Consider the following 18,439-nt stretch of genomic DNA (forward strand, 5'->3'; position numbering starts at 1 on the left):
AGTTCAGTACAGGGATCTGGAGAAAATGTCCTTCCTCTTCAGATCCATGTATAAATTGAGAAAATAGCAGCAAGAAATGAGTGATGCTGCTATCTATCTGAGGAGTTCTGATCTAAGACTATATGTGATTTCACTCTTGTGGTGCTCTCGTCTAACAAAAGGCGCACCTTCCAGACTTAAATCGCAAAAAAGGTCAATAGTTGACGAACTCGGCTTGTTCAAATGTCATTAGAAATAACAACAGCAGCACTATTGGGATAAAAATAAATCGAATTTGCTCTGTGATATGATGGGCGATGACAATGTTATGCTTTCGTATTCTCATTCTGAGCATGATATTGCAACGGAACACACAGACACGGGACCTTCACTTATTAGCAGCAACTCAGATTTATATAACCTTATGATTTCCAGTTCTAGGAGTTACCCAGAAAATAGAATATCAATGCCATATAATCTTGATGTTAGGACAATTAGAGAAGTGTTTCTAGAAAAAATTGTGATCAAATTCTCATTGTGTACATAATTTTTTACCACAAGTTCGTGATTGCATAAAAACTGATCAAATCACATTTTTAGCTTTTCAGGAAATGTGTTAGCGTCATTAATAAGAAAAAAATTAAAAACTTTTAAAACATGATTTCTAAGCGTTGTTAATACTTTTGTTTTTCCTTGTAGGAAGGGGAAAACTCAAAATAGCATTACAATACGTGTTTGTGAAAATGCTTTGTTTACTAGAAGTTTAACTTTACAGTAGGAGAGAGTGGGGTCAATTGTAAAATTTTTTACTTAACTATTTTTAACTAACAAAAAATCCAATATATTATTAGTATTAATTGACAGACGAGTAAAGTAGACTATCCTCTACTAGAAAAAAAATAAATACCTTATTTTAAATGTTGTTATATTAGTTATTAACAATTTTTGACAGTCGTGCACTTGTTACAATTGTCCCCACTTTCGGGGTCAATTGTAACAGTTCATAAATTCAACTAAAACGTAGTTAATTATACTTATTATCATAGTTGTGATATATTTTTTATTGATCAAAATAGTAGTGATATTTTAGGAGTGAAAATAATAATGAGCAGAGACCTAAAGGGTTAAACTTTTAAATTTAAGGGGTTAAAAATTTCAATATATGCTGTGAAAGGTGACAAATAAAATAATGCACGTGCAACATAATATAAATGATATAGGAAACTATCGGTGGTTCTTAAAGAGTTAAGTAATGGTTTGTAAACATAAGATTATTTATTTTCAGATGTTACAATCATCCCTTTACTTATTGTTACAATCGTCCCCAAGACTCCATTTCAGCTTCATTTGTTAAAAACAATGCTAGTTAATTAACAAAACTAATCTTTTTTTTTTAAATGTCAATTAAGGTGTCCACTTGTAACGGGTAGTTTATCTGTAGCAACAAACCAATTCCCTGTGGTGCCACCTATGTCCCCACCACCGAGACTCAGTTCAAGTTCGGATATGAAACCCTAAACATGACTTTTCCCCTTTCCCCGAGTTTTCTTAAATTTTAATTCTTTTTACTTTTTGTTCAAATGTAATTTATGTTTGTATCTATGGTTATTAATTAAAATTCTTTCTTAAGTGTACTTTTAGTCACTTTTGTCCTAATTTGCAATAAATTTGAGCTAGCCGATATTCCTTCACACACTTACATATTCAGTTAAAAAAATTTATTTATTGAAACAAAATTACTTTGTTACAATATAATATTCTAATATCAAAAAAAGTACTTACGTAGCGTGAAAATATCTTTTGTGATGTAACTCTTTCAAAAGTACATAAAAATGGTTGCCAGCAGGGGTGCACATGTAGATCTATTAAATACACCTTGTGCGCCACCTAGGAACCAAATCCAGAACCCCACACTCGAAATTTTTGCTCTACTACAATCGTACCCTGTTACAATTGACCCCACTCTCCCCTACCTTGATAATTTAATAGCTTAGAAAATTTCCCAGAAAAATGTTCTTTTTTAAAAAATTTTGGAAAACCCACATATCTACTCCTAACTTGTAGGAATAAAAGTGCGATGCATTACCTTCCTCGGCTAAAGTGATCCCCCCGCCTCATTAGGCTTTTAAAAAAACCTTTTTTCTTTTTCTTTAAAGAGTTGCTTTCGATAGAGCTCTTGGTATTTAAAGGGTTGCTTTTAAAAGAGACGCAAAATCAAAACCCATCAATAAAACGAACAAAAATAGTAGAAGATGCCGTAGACATGATTGGCCGGAAGTAAACAATGTTAAAAATAATTGCATCCTTACAGCTTCTCTCTTGTATTCCATTTCTGTTAACTTGTTAAACACTTTAAAACTTCTTGAACACAATTATAAAACTCGTTTACCTTAACATAAGTCATGCAAAAAAAAAAAACTAAAAATTAATTACTTTGTTATTTTTTTTATTTAAAACATTTTCGATCTTCTATTTAAAACATTTTTGAATGAGCAAATTTTTTACATAATTTTAAACTAAGTAATAAAGTAGTTTTCTAAGCGAACAAATAGTTCGCTTAGAAAAAACTTTAAAATACTGACTTTTTAGAATTATTTTAACTTAAAAAAATCAATTTATATAAAGTCATTTAAAATTACACAGCTTGAAATAAAGTAAACATTTATATACCTAACAATTCAAACATATTTCGTCTAATAAACGAACAAAAATATAAATAACTACTAAAATTTTTTATATGATTTTATCTTGGGAAAAATTAATTTTGATATTTTTGTTCAAAAAGTTTTGAATCCACTTAAAAACTTCTCAAGATATGATTGAATACACAATTGGGTATAATATAAAAAAAACACAACTACTTCCACTTAGTAGGAATAACATTTACCATGACACAATGCTAAATTCTATGCCACTATCCACATAAATTAATTATTAATCAAAAATCGAATATCAATTACTTTTCTTTATAATGCAATAAAATCTGGCGAGCAGCTATTTAAACGATCAAACACTTCGTTTGTTTTTTTGTGGCTTGAAGTTAGGCTCGCAGAAAATGCCGTTCATGGGTTTAATTTAGTAGGAATAACACAACCTGTGACGTAGGCTATAGTATACCCAATTAGTAAAATTAACATTTCAGTGGTTATACTTTCGAGAGCTCACGTGACTTAACTTAGGACCATACTTCCAAAAATTGCGGCTGTCATTATTTTGAGGGTCAAAAATCTAAATCTGTCACAAAAAAATTTATGCTTGCCTTAATGATTCCGAAATTAAGCTAATTTTTTGTACTAATTAATTAACATATTTAATGCAATGTTTTAATAGGCCTTTTCTCTCCGGACCGAACTCAACGGTCGAGTGGGTGGGGACGAGGAGGGAAAATTCTAAATATGCTATTAATTAATATTCATAAATAAACTGATGGAGTCGTGATGGTTCAGGGGATAGAGCGTTCGCCTTCCAATGAGGTGAACCGGGGTTCGATGCTGGCAATGGCGGGTCGATTCGAATTCCGCATCCGGCTTGCACCGACCATAGTGTTGACGTGAAATATCCTGAGTGGTAGACGGATCATGGGTTAGAATCCCCTTGCCGTCAGGCTAACCGTGGGAGGTTCTCGTGGTCTTCCTCTCCATGTAACGCAAAATGAGGGTTAGTTACATCAAAAAGTCCTCCATGAAGGCAAATTTCCCCAATACTTGATCCAGAAGTTCCCTTGTCTTCTGGATTGGTGCAAAATTACAAAGCTACGGAGTTGAACATTTTTTTTTTTTTTTTCATTTCCAATGATCGGACTTGCACAATCGGTCTTGCCGATGAGCAGACCTAGTGCGTTCTCCAGAGGTGGTATCCACTCTTTCAGAACCACCACAATGGGTGAGCAACCGTTGGCCATGTTAATTTGGACGTCTAGTTTCTGCCACACTAGATGGCAGCACCGAGACTCTATTTGGATGCTAAAGCGCACTAGGAACTTCATTTTGACGGAAATGCCAAGAGCCAATAAGGCACTCCAGGGATCTTTTACATACCGCAAAATCATAACGACATGGCCGCTCAGGATTTTCTGCATCCCGAAAATCCGGTGTCTGAGCCGGGGATCGAACCCGCAGACTTGGGCTCTGAAGGCCGACGACAAACCTGCTGCGCCACCCAGCCACTTAAGTTGAACATTAGAAATATAAACCCAAAAAAATTGGGTCGGCTGTTCAACGACGGTTATAAAAAAAACAATGATAAAATAAAATAAACTGATGGTGGATATTTACTTAATTTGGAAGTATATTTCGATAGATGTAGAAGACAAGGCCGTCACCAAACGCAGAGAGATAAAGCGTGCGGAATTTTAGATAATTTATTAATTTTTTGAGACAAAATTATGCCATTACAATTCTGCAATCAATAGTTTTTGATAGGTAGTTAAATAGTATACAATTGTCTGCCTTTCGACTTTTGATAAGTATCTTTGTTTTTATGCAATTGACGTTAAAAAAATGTTAACGTCATCGAAATAAGTTCAAACTGCAACAAAATTAGATTTAAAAATCAAAATCGAACAACTGAGAAACGTGAAGTTTTAAATGACTTTCTCAAACCACAAATAGCATACTGTTATTTCTTTTAAGTTTTGAGAGAGAAAAATCATAGAAGTTCTAAAAATTATTCAGCGCTTTTACTCAACTAATAAAGCTACCTCTTTATTTTTTACCTTTTCGAAAGTATTGTTCCTGCTGCCTTGTTACACTATATCATCAAAAGTTTGCTAAGTACAAAAAAAAAAATCAAAAAGCACCGTGGAAGAAACGTGGCGACATTGTCACAGAACGCTACCGAGTTCTTGCAGAAATATTTTTTCTTTGGGAAGTAAAAAATTTTGCTTTTTTTTCTGCATAAATTTTAGAAAGATTTTATCTTTTCTTCAGAATTATATTCAAAAGATGCCTTTCTCGAGCATCGGAGTGGGAAAAAAATGCTTATGATTTTTCTATTCTCATTTGAGAATAATGAAAAATAAAGAATAAAGTAAAAAATTTGTTTTCTTTTCTGTAGAAATTTTCGTTCTATTTTTTTCATACAGTTACTACTACTAATTTCCACATAGCTTTGAAAATCCGATATTTTTTTATTACAACTTATTCTCGAAATGAAAACACGCATTTAGCAACCCCCTTTTTGAATAATCCAATTCGCGTGATTTCGCCGTCGATCTTTTTTTTCTCGGTAGTTACTCATCGATTACAGTAATCGATTACAACTGTAATTGATTACAGATAATTACAGCAATGTAATCAATTACTTGTAATCACGATTACAAGTAATCAAAATTTTTGATTACATCAGAGTAGAGCGAAAATGTAATCGATTACATTTTTCAATTACAGTAATCAATTACTTGTAATCATGATTACAAATTTTGATTACAGCTGTAATCATGATTACAATTTTGATTACAGTAATCAATTACTTGTAATCGTGATTACAATTTTCAGAAAATTTTGATTACAGCTGTAATAATGATTACAATTTTGATTACAGTAATCAATTACTTGTAATCGTGATTACAAGTAATCATAATATAAGATTACATGTAATCATGATTACTTGTAATCTGATTACATGTAATCTGATTACATGTAATCTAAATACACGATTACAAGAAAATTGTATTCTTATAAATGATTATATTTTACAGTAGATAGTATAATGTATCTTATAATTATACATTTTGTACGTATTTGTATACATACGAATGAATATAACTAAAATGTATGTACATATGATTTTATCTAGTGCATTTGTGCAGACATTTTAGTGACACATAAATGTACATACACTTATATTGTTAGTATAAGATATATGTACACAGCAAATAATTGCATATGCATGTGCGAAAAATAAAGACATGTACATGACATTCATACACAATGAATTTATGCATTTTATGCAAACACTTATGTATGTAAAATGTATAGCAATGTTCATGTACGCATGTACATACAAGTACTTGTTGTTTGTACGAACATATATACATTGTTTGTAGAATGTATGCCCCATGCATGCATGTACGATTTATTTACGAATATATATATATATATATATATATATATATATATATATATATATATGTATGTATATATATATATATATAAATATATATGTATATATATATGTATGTATTTATATATATCTCTTGTGCCACGGGTCCTGGGTTCGATCCTCGGACCAGGGGCATGGCTGACTCAACCTTTCACTCCTTCAGCAGTTTGATAAATGTTTTAAACGCATGCTTGGGAACTAAACTCTGGGGGGAGGGGGTTCATACTCGGTTGACGACCTAACCGGAACATCTGTAAAGTAAATAGAACACATAAAATAAGTTCAAAATGAAGATAAAACAATGAAAAGTGTAATATAAAATAATGCAAAATATATCAATACAATAGTGTGAGGAGCACTCACACTATCGTATTGATATATTTTAAAGCATTTTTGAGTACTCCTCACACTATTGTATTGATATATTTTGCTTTGGCTATATTAATACAATATCAGAAAGCCCTCTTTTTTGCGGATATAATCGTGTGCGCTGATGAAAAGATTATATCTTTTATTTTCCGTATTTTTAAAAAAAATTTATTCCCTTTTTTTAATTATTATTATTTTTTTTCTCCAGTTTTTTGTTATTTTTATTATTATTTTCTCCTTCCCCCTTTTTTCATATGTTTGTAATTTTCCATTGTTTTATCTTCATCTTGAACTCATTTTATGAGTTCTCTTTACTTGCAGCTTATGCGCAATAAATGATACTTATTTTTCTTAATTTTCTTCGTTTTTTTGTATTTATTTATTTTGTTGTATATATATATATATATATATATATATATATATATACAAAAAATTTAAAACACAAAATTTCTTTAACGTGGCTGAAGTATGCAAATAGTGAAATTACGCAAAAAAATTATAAGTATCTTTCAGTACTCTACATCCCTTCTAAGTGGATAGGTCTGATAGTTTTAAAGTTGTCAAGGTTGAACCTGAATTTGAAAAAAATAATTAAAAACAATATTTTTGGTAAGCAAAGTATTTAATATAATTTAATAAACCAAGTAAATTTATTTAAAACAATGTATAGTTCACACAATATTATTAGCAGAGAACAAAATTACAAATAAACAAATGTAATAAATATACTTCATGACATGTAAATAATATATGTTTAAGAAGCTTAGCATGAAATTAAAAGCCATTTTTAAAGCATTCAATTTTGATTTAAGCTGACCCTGAAAACTATTTTTTTTTTAAATCTGAAATCAGATATACCCCAAACTATAAATATCACACTTTTCAAAATAATGATTTAAACAACCATATTTAAAATATTTTTTTCGTGTTTTAAATTGGCTTTTAATACTACTCTTTCCTCAAATAATTGATCAGATAGCTTATTTGTTTTTGGAGTATTGATCATAGTCGCAAACGAAAACAGTCGCTCTACTGGTGCAGAAGATGGTAGGGGTGTATTGTACTTCAAAAATATGTTCTTTATTTCTGGATACCGATTGAGAATTTTTAAATCTTGACTTTCTTCTGCAAAGAAACTCGCAATGATTAATTCAGCTTTACCTTTTGGTTTTCCTAGTAAACAATCTTTGTAAATGTCAAAATCAAAAAATTCGTTTTCTTCTTTAGTTACATTGCTATTGATAATAGGCTGTGCTGTTTCACTAAATTCTTTTGTAATGACGGAAATTAGAAGATTTTTCAATCGAGTGTGCTCAGATGCATCAACGCAAGAAAACCATTGGTTTTTAAAGCGAGGGTAACTTAATGCTGCTAGTATAGCATATTCAGCAGTTGGTCCTGTAAGGGTTAGAAAAGCTGAAAATCGGGAATTGAAATTCTTTAATATTGATTGGCTAATTACATTGCAATACAGCATATCAATCGAACATAAAATTTTAATTTTTTTTTGTAAGGCTAATAAGGTGGGCAACGTGATTCCGTAAAATGTGTATTTTTCTGATTGAAGAATGTCCAAAGCTTCGGAAATCGGTTTTAAACATTTTAAATATTCTTCCATATAATCAAATTCATTTTCGTGTATCATAATTTTTAACCCTAAAGCTTTATGAAGGTTGACGTTTTTATCTTTAATGCTCAAAATTTGCTTCAATGCATCATATAAGCTATTCCACCGAGTGGCTCCAGGTCGACTTAAAGTGTGTCCTAAAGTATTTTTAATTATTTCTGCAGACTTAGGAATGTTAGCACGTTTCCAAAGATTGTTACATTTGCAAAGAACGTTCTGATGCACTGAGTTGAGTATTGCGTCACTTTTAATTGCTTTGTTGACGTCTGAAGCTGCAATCAAATTCAACGTATGAGAGCAACATCGTAAGTGTTTTGGTAAGCTCTTCCTCAAGTTATCGTCTACGATTTCGACTTCTCCGTCATCCATGTCTTGAGATATATCTGAGTACTCCCGAATTTTGATATCATCTTCTTCACTAGGATCAATGATATTCAAATATCCATCAATAATGCTGGCCGGATGTATGCCAAACATTTCAAATGCTTTCACAAAGTTGCTTCCATTATCGGTTATCGTTGCTTCGATTTTGTTAGCATATAATCCAAACTCATCATGAATCCCCTGCAGCATGTCATTGATTCTTTCATAGTTATGATCCCCACTGAATCTCCGACAGACAAGTGCTCTAGACCTTCTTTGCAAGGACGTCTGGTCGATCCAATGGGCGGTTGCACCAAAAAAACTCCTTTTTCGACCAGACCAAATGTCTATCGTGGTGCAAACATGATTTGCATTTTTCAATTCTTCTTTAACTAACACTACGTTTTTTTCAAAACATTTACTGAGTTGTCTCGCTAAAGTTTTCCGGCTGATCACTTTTAAACCGCATTTTTCAATGTTTAGTTTTTCTAAAATATTTACGAAGTATGGATCTTCTATACAATTTAAAGGTATCATAGAATGTGAAAAAAATTTCACAAGATCATCATTGAACATTTCCTGAGTGTAGGTGTTGCTTGCAGTGATGTTATCTGAGCAGGAATTTCTATGACTAATTTTTTGCATCTTAAGATGTGATTTAAATTCTTCGAGACAAACATTTCCATGTTTCCTTTTTAAATGCTTGTAATAATTTGATGTACAGTTCCTAAAGCCTTTAATTTCTGTAATATCGGGTAGGCATTTTACACATTTTCCAACTGTCACACTTTCTGTACACTTATCATTTATTTTTTCAAAAAAAGTGCCATCCATAAACTCCACAAATCGTTTATTAGAGCTATCAAAAACTGGAGATTTCGATGCAGCTATCATATCCTTGTCGGGAGATGAATCATTAGCAGCATTTTCTGCATCACTTAACGATGGGTAACATTCCATAAGTTAATTATTTAAAATAATTAAACCAACGAAGAAAACTTCTGTTCTTAAAAGTAAGCGTTTAAACAGAGTGTAATAATTCAATAGCAGTCAACTCTTATATGTAATTCCCGCTGTCAAATCCTTCAGTTAGCAAAACTTGAGACTTCATAATATTTTTTGTCTGCAAAAAAATTAATAAAATATTAGCGTCAGTAAAACATTCATAACTAATTTTATCATTACAAGCATATTTTTATTTTGTTTACTCTATGCTAGAGATGGTAAACATTTCAAATATATTGTATATACTTCATTATTTATACTACTATCAAAGTTATACGAAATACGTGTAATACCTGTAAAAAATAATTCGGCATTAAAACTTGAGTGAACATAACTTCAATTTAAGGTAGCAATTGAATTCCGTGAAGTAACATTTACAATTGCTCTTAATTCTCAAGTGTACAGGGATTACGAGTGAAAAATTATACGTTCGATAAATAGTTGAAGATTATTAACATTTAAACTTATAGGAGAAAATAATTAGTTGGCTACTTTACAGGCCATAGAAGTGCAATTTCAAAAAATGTATAAGACTTACAATCTGGAAATTATGATAGTGTGTAGAAAAATGTACAAGGAGGGCAATGAAATTAAAAAGAAATAAACATTTGATTATTAGTTTGAGAATAATTTACTATTTAATTTGTTCCTAGTAAAAAAAAAAGAAAGAAAGAAACATGATGATTGATCGACTGCCTGCTAAAATGCAATTACAGTGTCGAAATTGGACGTTCTGTACGGGTCTTTTTAGTTATAGATAAACGCGATTTTTTTTTTCTAATTCCAATTCGTTCGAAAGTCCAATTCGCAGGTCATTGGTTACCAAAACGGAGGAGCTACCTCCCAGAAAAGGATCAAAATTATGATGGCATATCTTCGGATCATTTTCAGGGATGTTTCCTAAACAGTCGTGAATAGCCCGTTGTACAGCTCTCGTATGACGTAAGTGAAGTGCTACTAAAGTACAGTCAAAATATTTCCTGTAAGAAGTTTAAAAAAATGTCAAAAACTTAGAAGGTTCCTTCCAGACTTGTAGGATCATAGTGCGCAGAGTGCTAAGTAGAAAAGATATTCTAAATGCTAAAATGATTAAATTCCTGCCAACTAAGAGCCAATCTTAATAGCTCAAGAAAAAGACTTTAAATATGTCAACTAATTACAATGATTAAATAGGTTACACAAAACGTGTGGCATTTTGTTCGTTTAGGATTTTTTATTATCAAATATGAGGGGGGTGAGTAACCACAAATTAAAAAAACGTAATCCTAAAAGTTGAGTCAGGACAGAGGTTAAAAGTTTAGACCATTTATGTTTAATTTTACTTTTTGCATATTTCGCGATACAATGAAAAATTTCTTATGTAATCGAAAAATTTTTGCATGCAATTAAAATTTCATATATCGAAATATAGTTTCATGCAAAATATAGATTCTAATAATTATTTATCATTTTTATATTTATTAGGATCATAAATTTTTTGAACTGTATGGGAAGGAAATTTTTTATTCATTTTAAATTGTGTAATTTTTTAAATTTTTAAATTATAAAATACAAAACTTGAACAAAACCAGTTTAATATTTTTTAGAAATGATTCAGCTTTTTAATCCAATTTCTCTCAATTTTCGTATTTTGTCATTTAAATTACAATAGTTTAAAGTGGTGTAAAAATTTATATATGCCTTACAATTCTAAATTTTTCGACCTAATATGAAAGATGACGTTATAGCAATTTATGATAAGCATTTATTACTTGGAATTATCCTTGGTAAAATTAATTATTTGATTGTTTGCAAAATTCTTTCAATTCACGTAAAAATTTTCTAAACGAAATACTCACAAATTGAAATTAACATTTATATTAAAAGCTTCAAACTCTCGATAGCTGTCCTAACTAAACTACTTGAACAATATTTTCCAGATTGCTCTTACCCCTTCCCCATATTTTTGAGTATGGCTAAGTCAGAATTCAAATCTATAAAAAAAAAAGGTATGTTGATTCGGAGAAAATACTAGTTTTTGTCCGATTGCTTAACTTAAATAATCGTTACTACTAATTAATTTGCAAATTTGAAGTCACCCTTTTGAAGCATTAAGATTGGCATTTCTCTGAGAAAATCTGATCATCAGAACAAAAGTCATTTTGACATAAAAATTTTTAAACAGTAGACACGCGGACTCAAACGCAGTTTCAAGTCAATGCTATGTTCCATTTATTTTGCTTATTTTTAATTCAAAAAATATTGAATTGCTCATAAAATTAACACAAAATAAAATTTTTAGGTTAAACTAATTTAGATAGATTAAGGTGATTTAATTTCTAAATAGATATTAAACTAGTTAACACATACTAATAAGTAAAATTTGTATGGAATTAAATACAATAGCAATGAATCAAGTACAATAACAATACAATAACAAATACAATAACAAAAATCAAATTAATGTTATGTTCTATTTATTTCGCTTATTTTTAATTCAAAAAATATTGAATTGATTATAAAATTAGCACGAAATAAAATTTTTAGGTTGAACTAATTTAGATTAAAGTGATTTAATTTTGGAAGAGGTATTAAACTAGTTAACCCATACTAATAAGTAAAATTTGTATTGAATTAAATACAATAACATTTAACATTGAGATAGAAGTATTTTATTAAACAGATTTTTAACGAAAAAGTTATTAATTTCCATTAGTTAAGTTGATGTAAAATATTTTAAAAGCTAAAAAATACGATTTTTAATAATTTTGATGATTTACAATTCGCGATCGCAACGAACTATAGGGGGCGTTGTTGTATGAGACGCTTACCTGCGATTTCCATATGAACCGTCATTCAGTTACTCTGGAGACGTCGTTAATGTAGCGTGTAGCATTGCAACGTTCCTTCTTTAATGTGGCTTATTAAATTTAAAAAAGAAAAATGCTTGATCTTCTTTCTTGTACAACCGAAAACAAAATGGTATCTCTTTTTATTAGAGAAGGAATATCCAAAACACATCGGAAAAATATTTGTACATTAACAGAAAAAAATATGTATATTCTTATAAGAGTTAAAACCTAATGCCCGAGAAATAGTATTACTAAATTTAATGATATAACATGAAAGGCCCATTTAAACTTTACATTCTATAGTTTTAAGAATCATATTAGTTCAAAAATTAAAATGAACAAAAAGTATACATAAGCCTCATAATTTTATGAAATTTAATTTTGTAAACAACGTTTTTTGACAACAATTTTTATCAAAAAATTTCAAGTTTCAATAAAAATCATTATTTAGAAACTAAGAAACGTAAAATAAAGAATGCTGACGAAACAAAAACAAAAACAATTCTTTTTTGTCGCCATTTTTAGTGCTACGAATATTCGTCTTTGGGATTTGCCAAAAACAAAACAAGATGCAATTTTATTTTTTCAGGAGGGAAATATTTTACCGAAAAAACGAAAATGTACCAATTCCCACAACATAAAACTTTATCTTGGCAAACGTACGTTTTGGAAATGTTATTTCATTTGGAATCTTATTCATCAGAGTTCATATGGCGATATGATTGTTTTGAATCTATGCTAAACTCTATATCGGCTCATTTTCCACCGAAATCCAATTAACTATTTTGATTTTAAATAAAGTGTTTTATTTTATGAACTGTCGCAAAAATTTTAAGTGTAGATTGGCGGCACTTACAAACCGCCAAATCTGTAGCGGCGGTGGCGTTAATACGTCGTAAGTACCGAATTTTTATTCCATACTTTTCTGAATCATATTATTTCAAACATTGGAATATACAAGAAGTATACATAAACACATAATGTTATACCATTTAATTTTTCAAAAGTATTTTGAGAACAATTTTTATCAAAAAATTATAAACTAAAAAACGGAAAATAAAGAATTCTTAGGATAAAAAAAACGATTTTAAGAATTATTAACATTGAAATAAAAACTTTCATATTGTTTCTTTTTTTATTATTCTTATAGTTCTTAATCAGACGTAAAAAACCATTCTGTAGAGAACCATCATCAAATGAAAAAAAAATATTTACAAGCATATTTTTTATTGTAAAAATCATTGCACTTACCTGATTTATGATTCCCGGAGAATTCCAAAATGATAAGTTCCTTGTTTGAAAACTTTATTCTCAAATAATAGATACATAGTTTATACCTTCATTACTTTTAGATAACATACTACACAGCAAAATTTTATAATTGATATGAATTTGAATATGTAGCTAAAAACAGAATAGCTGAATTCTAGTTGAACTTATTCTTTCAAAATTAAAAAAAACTTACCAAGAAAATGATTTAAATTAATTAAGAATCAGCACAAATGGCACTATTTCAAGTAACTTGGATAATTTTTTATTGTTGTTTTCCGAATTATATGGATACAGAAATATATACTATTCTATAACGAAGAAGAATATGCTATAACTATTACAATTCTGTATGTTCTGAATTCATATTTATTCACTGGAATGACGAAAGCAATGTTGACTTCACTTTAATTCATAATGAATTGAAGACAGAAGAAATGCATTTTACCTTAATACACACATCTGTAACAGTATCCGAAATCGGAAGTCATCAGTTGCAAGTTTGTTGATAATAGAAATTAAAAATTATTGAGGAATTTTTCTTCAAATGTTTGGCGTGTTCTGTTCCTGAAAGATTTACTAATATTCTGGAGATTTTTTTCAAGTTCTTCGGCCTTTTCCTTAGGGAAATTTTGTTTCTTATTTGCTGCTAAAAAATGGCGTCTGATTCAGTCAATGACTTTGATGGAACTAAATGAAAACGTGATAAATTAATGTCCGATATTTACAGGCTCCCGCTAGACGGCTTAACTCCCGCAAGACACTTTATTTAAAATCAAAATAGTTAATTGGATTTCGGTGGAAAATGAGCCGATATAGAGTTTAGCATAGATTCAAAACAATCATATCGCCATATGAACTCTGATGAATAAGATTCCAAATGAAATAACATTTCCAAAACGTACGTTTGCCAAGATAAAGTTTTATGTTGTGGGAATTGGTACATTTTCGTTTTTTCGGTAAAATATTTCCCTCCTGAAAAAATAAAATTGCATCTTGTTTTGTTTTTGGCAAATCCCAAAGACGAATATTCGTAGCACTAAAAATGGCGACAAAAAAGAATTGTTTTTGTTTTTGTTTCGTCAGCATTCTTTATTTTACGTTTCTTAGTTTCTAAATAATGATTTTTATTGAAACTTGAAATTTTTTGATAAAAATTGTTGTCAAAAAACGTTGTTTACAAAATTAAATTTCATAAAATTATGAGGCTTATGTATACTTTTTGTTCATTTTAATTTTTGAACTAATATGATTCTTAAAACTATAGAATGTAAAGTTTAAATGGGCCTTTCATGTTATATCATTAAATTTAGTAATACTATTTCTCGGGCATTAGGTTTTAACTCTTATAAGAATATACATATTTTTTTCTGTTAATGTACAAATATTTTTCCGATGTGTTTTGGATATTCCTTCTCTAATAAAAAGAGATACCATTTTGTTTTCGGTTGTACAAGAAAGAAGATCAAGCATTTTTCTTTTTTAAATTTAATAAGCCACATTAAAGAAGGAACGTTGCAATGCTACACGCTACATTAACGACGTCTCCAGAGTAACTGAATGACGGTTCATATGGAAATCGCAGGTAAGCGTCTCATACAACAACGCCCCCTATAGTTCGTTGCGATCGCGAATATCATATTAAAAATATTTGAATAAAAATCATTTTCGGGTATTTTCATAAAATGCTTAAGGCTTCAAATCTGATTTTATAACATATTTTTTATAATGTAAAGTTCAAAAAATTTTTTATATTACATAAAACCGTTTAATTTTTACATTGAAATTACGTTTAGGAATCTAAAACGAGATCGTTTGCTTGTTCATTATAATCGTTTGCTTCTTAAAACAAGATATTGAGTGTTATGGATTTTGGAAGAAATTTTAAGATTAACTTAAATTACTTAAATGTTAGAACAATTAACTTAAATGTTAGAAATTTTTTTTATATATGGGTCATTCTCACAAAAACAGTCATTTTCATGTCCCCAGTATATTTTATGTTTGTTTTACAGCTTACGAAAAAAAAAATTCAGGGAAAGTGTCCTTCAGAATGCAAGCTAACAAAAGAATAAAAATAAAATTATCAATTTTTATTTTTTATTTATTTTAGGTAATTAAAATATACCAATATGTCATTCCCTCACTTGTCCCCACTGCTGATTTAAAAAAAGAAAAAAATTGTTTCTGAAATAAAAATTTTTTTTTACAAATTCGTGTTTTTTATTTCAGAATACTGAAATATAGAATGCAGAAAATCAATTTTAAATTTAATTTCTGATAAAAATATTAACACAGCACTATTTTAAACTTTGTCCCCAGTGTTTCGCGTCATTCCCTCACAACAATGTTCTTATCACCTGCAATCTTCTTAGAATAAAAATATTTTAATAAAAACTTCAGAAGTTAACAACTGGCATCATAGAACAAAATTGCAGTATCTTTCCATCTTCAACTTAAAGAAGCTTTGCTGTGGAATAAATTTGAATGAGTCAAACCAGGTAAAATTTTTTACATTTGTCATTCCCTCATGTCATTTTTTAGAGTAAAATAAAATACAACTTCATCGAGAAAGTGGATAATTATATGTTGCTTTCTTGTATGAATATAATTGTGTGTGATTGACTTCAGAAATTAATTAGGCCTAACTGTTATTTTTAAATTTTATTGAATTCGTCATTCCCTCACTAGTGTATAAAGTGAGGGAATGACGCTGAAGTGAGGGAATGATTCAAGATGAGTATATTATCAAATTTTTTTTTTTGTTCAATCGTGCCAGCCAATTTTATTTCCCAAGCCCGTAAAAACTATTAAATATATAAGACTAAATTATAATAAATATTAGATATACTTAGTATGTTATCATTTTCAAACTTTAGGTAGATGTAACTTAGATAAAAACATGTGTTAAAATAAAATATCATTCCCTCACTATTAGTGTCATTCCCTCACTTTTTAAATAGTGAAAATAATTAATTTACTTATTAATTAATTTGAAAAATAAATTAAAAAATTAATAAATTAATTTATTAAAGTAATTAATTTATTTATTAAATTAATTAATTAATTTTAAATTATTGTGAATTAATTATAAATTAATTATTTAAAAAATTAATTAATTTAAATATTAAGTATAATTTATAGGATATATACTTTCTTTATAATGCTATTACATATTTCTATTAATATAAAAAGTTTCAGAGCTTTTTATTCACTTTACTTTTTTGGGATTTTATGAACTGAAAAATGACAGTTTTCGTGAGAATGTCCCATATATAACTACACATAAAAACTTATAAAGCAACAGTGTTACTCTGGAATAAGTTAAAATAACATAGAAATAAATATTCATATTTACCTTAGTTCTATGGTTGAGTTGATAAAGAGCAAGTATATAAGATGATTAAGAGCAAGTAAAGTTTTGAATCTCGGTCCGTGGAAACTTATTACCTTGATATCTAAAGAATTTGACATGCATACGCACATGCATACATGTACATATATAAGCTGCAAATACAAATTTTTCCTGTTCATACACTCATTTACACATTACGTGTAATAACGAACATACATGCACCGTATGTACATGCGTACATTGCATGCACATGCAAATATTTTTGTACATACATATATACATTACATGAGCATATAAACTAACACAGCATGTAGATATTACATACTAACGTACGTACATAGAACGTACAAACCGGTAATGTGTGTACATGCAAACGTACATACATATGTACATGCATTTTATATACACAGGTATGTTTATACATTATGCGTATAAACAGCGTTTAAAGATATACATTGTACGCACATACATACATTGTATACACATACTTACATACATGCGTACTATTAGCGTACACTTATATAACGTAATACATGTATACTTATATATATATATAATATGCCCATATGTACATACATATATTGTCCATGCCTGCGTACATGTATACTCAGTACATGTATACACATCACTGCGTACTGCGTACATGTATACACATCATACATAAAATTTTGCTTTTTCCTGCGTACATGCATGCGTATTGTATAAGCATAGTTATGTACGTATAATTTTCAAGTACAAACAATGTATGAGCGGATATACATTGTACATATAGAAAAATATTATATTTACATTAGAGCATTGCATTTACATTCGCACCTTTATGGTATATGCACACATTCATACAAACATTATAAGAATACAAATATATCTATGTACATTCATACATGTTCTATGTATGCATATATACGTCTATATAGATATGTAAATACATGCATTGTTTCATGCGTTAGTATATTTATGTGCATACGTGCATTTTATATACTTAAAATATGTATGTAGCTACATGCGCACACACTGCATTTATATATACTTTGCAGTCGTAATCGTAATAGTTTGTATATTTTGATTATATGTAAACACATTGCATGACCATAAGTATTCTAGATATACAAGTACATGCATATGTACATACACTACATGTGCATGCAAACATACATACATACGCAAATGCATTCTATATACCCAGCTATTTGTAGGTATCATGCCTATAAACAACGCTCTTACATATATATTGTACGTACATTGCATATGCATACGTACTATCAGCGTACATTTATGCGATGTATGTACTTTTGTACATGAATCATGAATGCATGTATATACGTTATACACCCATATATGCACATCATAACATGCATTGTAAAATAGTAAATTGTATTTTTAAACGTGCGTACATTTTATGTACATAAAAATATGTATGAGTCTACATACGAACATACTGCATTCATATATGGTATACAATCATAATTGCTTGTAATCATACATTTTGATTACATGTAATCACGATTACTTGTAATCAAATTACATGTAATCATGATT

The 18,439-nt window shown here is 29.3% G+C and overlaps 2 protein-coding genes across 2 annotated transcripts in view; both read right to left on the bottom strand.

Annotated features, from left to right (window-relative positions):
- The window catches only part of LOC147803047 (uncharacterized), a 35,584-nt gene that overhangs the window by 7,291 nt on the left and 9,854 nt on the right, over positions 1–18,439 (bottom strand). The window lies entirely within an intron of this gene.
- Positions 7,011–10,705, bottom strand: LOC147803048 (uncharacterized). The gene has a single exon (XM_087153156.1). The coding sequence runs from the start codon at positions 9,398–9,400 to the stop codon at positions 7,346–7,348; it is 2,055 nt and encodes a 684-aa protein (XP_087009282.1). The 5' UTR covers positions 9,401–10,705; the 3' UTR covers positions 7,011–7,345.

Source organism: Parasteatoda tepidariorum, chromosome 10 (assembly GCF_982258835.1).
Source record: "Parasteatoda tepidariorum strain Cologne lab strain chromosome 10, Ptep-v5.0, whole genome shotgun sequence".
NCBI classification, from domain to species: Eukaryota; Metazoa; Arthropoda; class Arachnida; order Araneae; family Theridiidae; genus Parasteatoda; species Parasteatoda tepidariorum.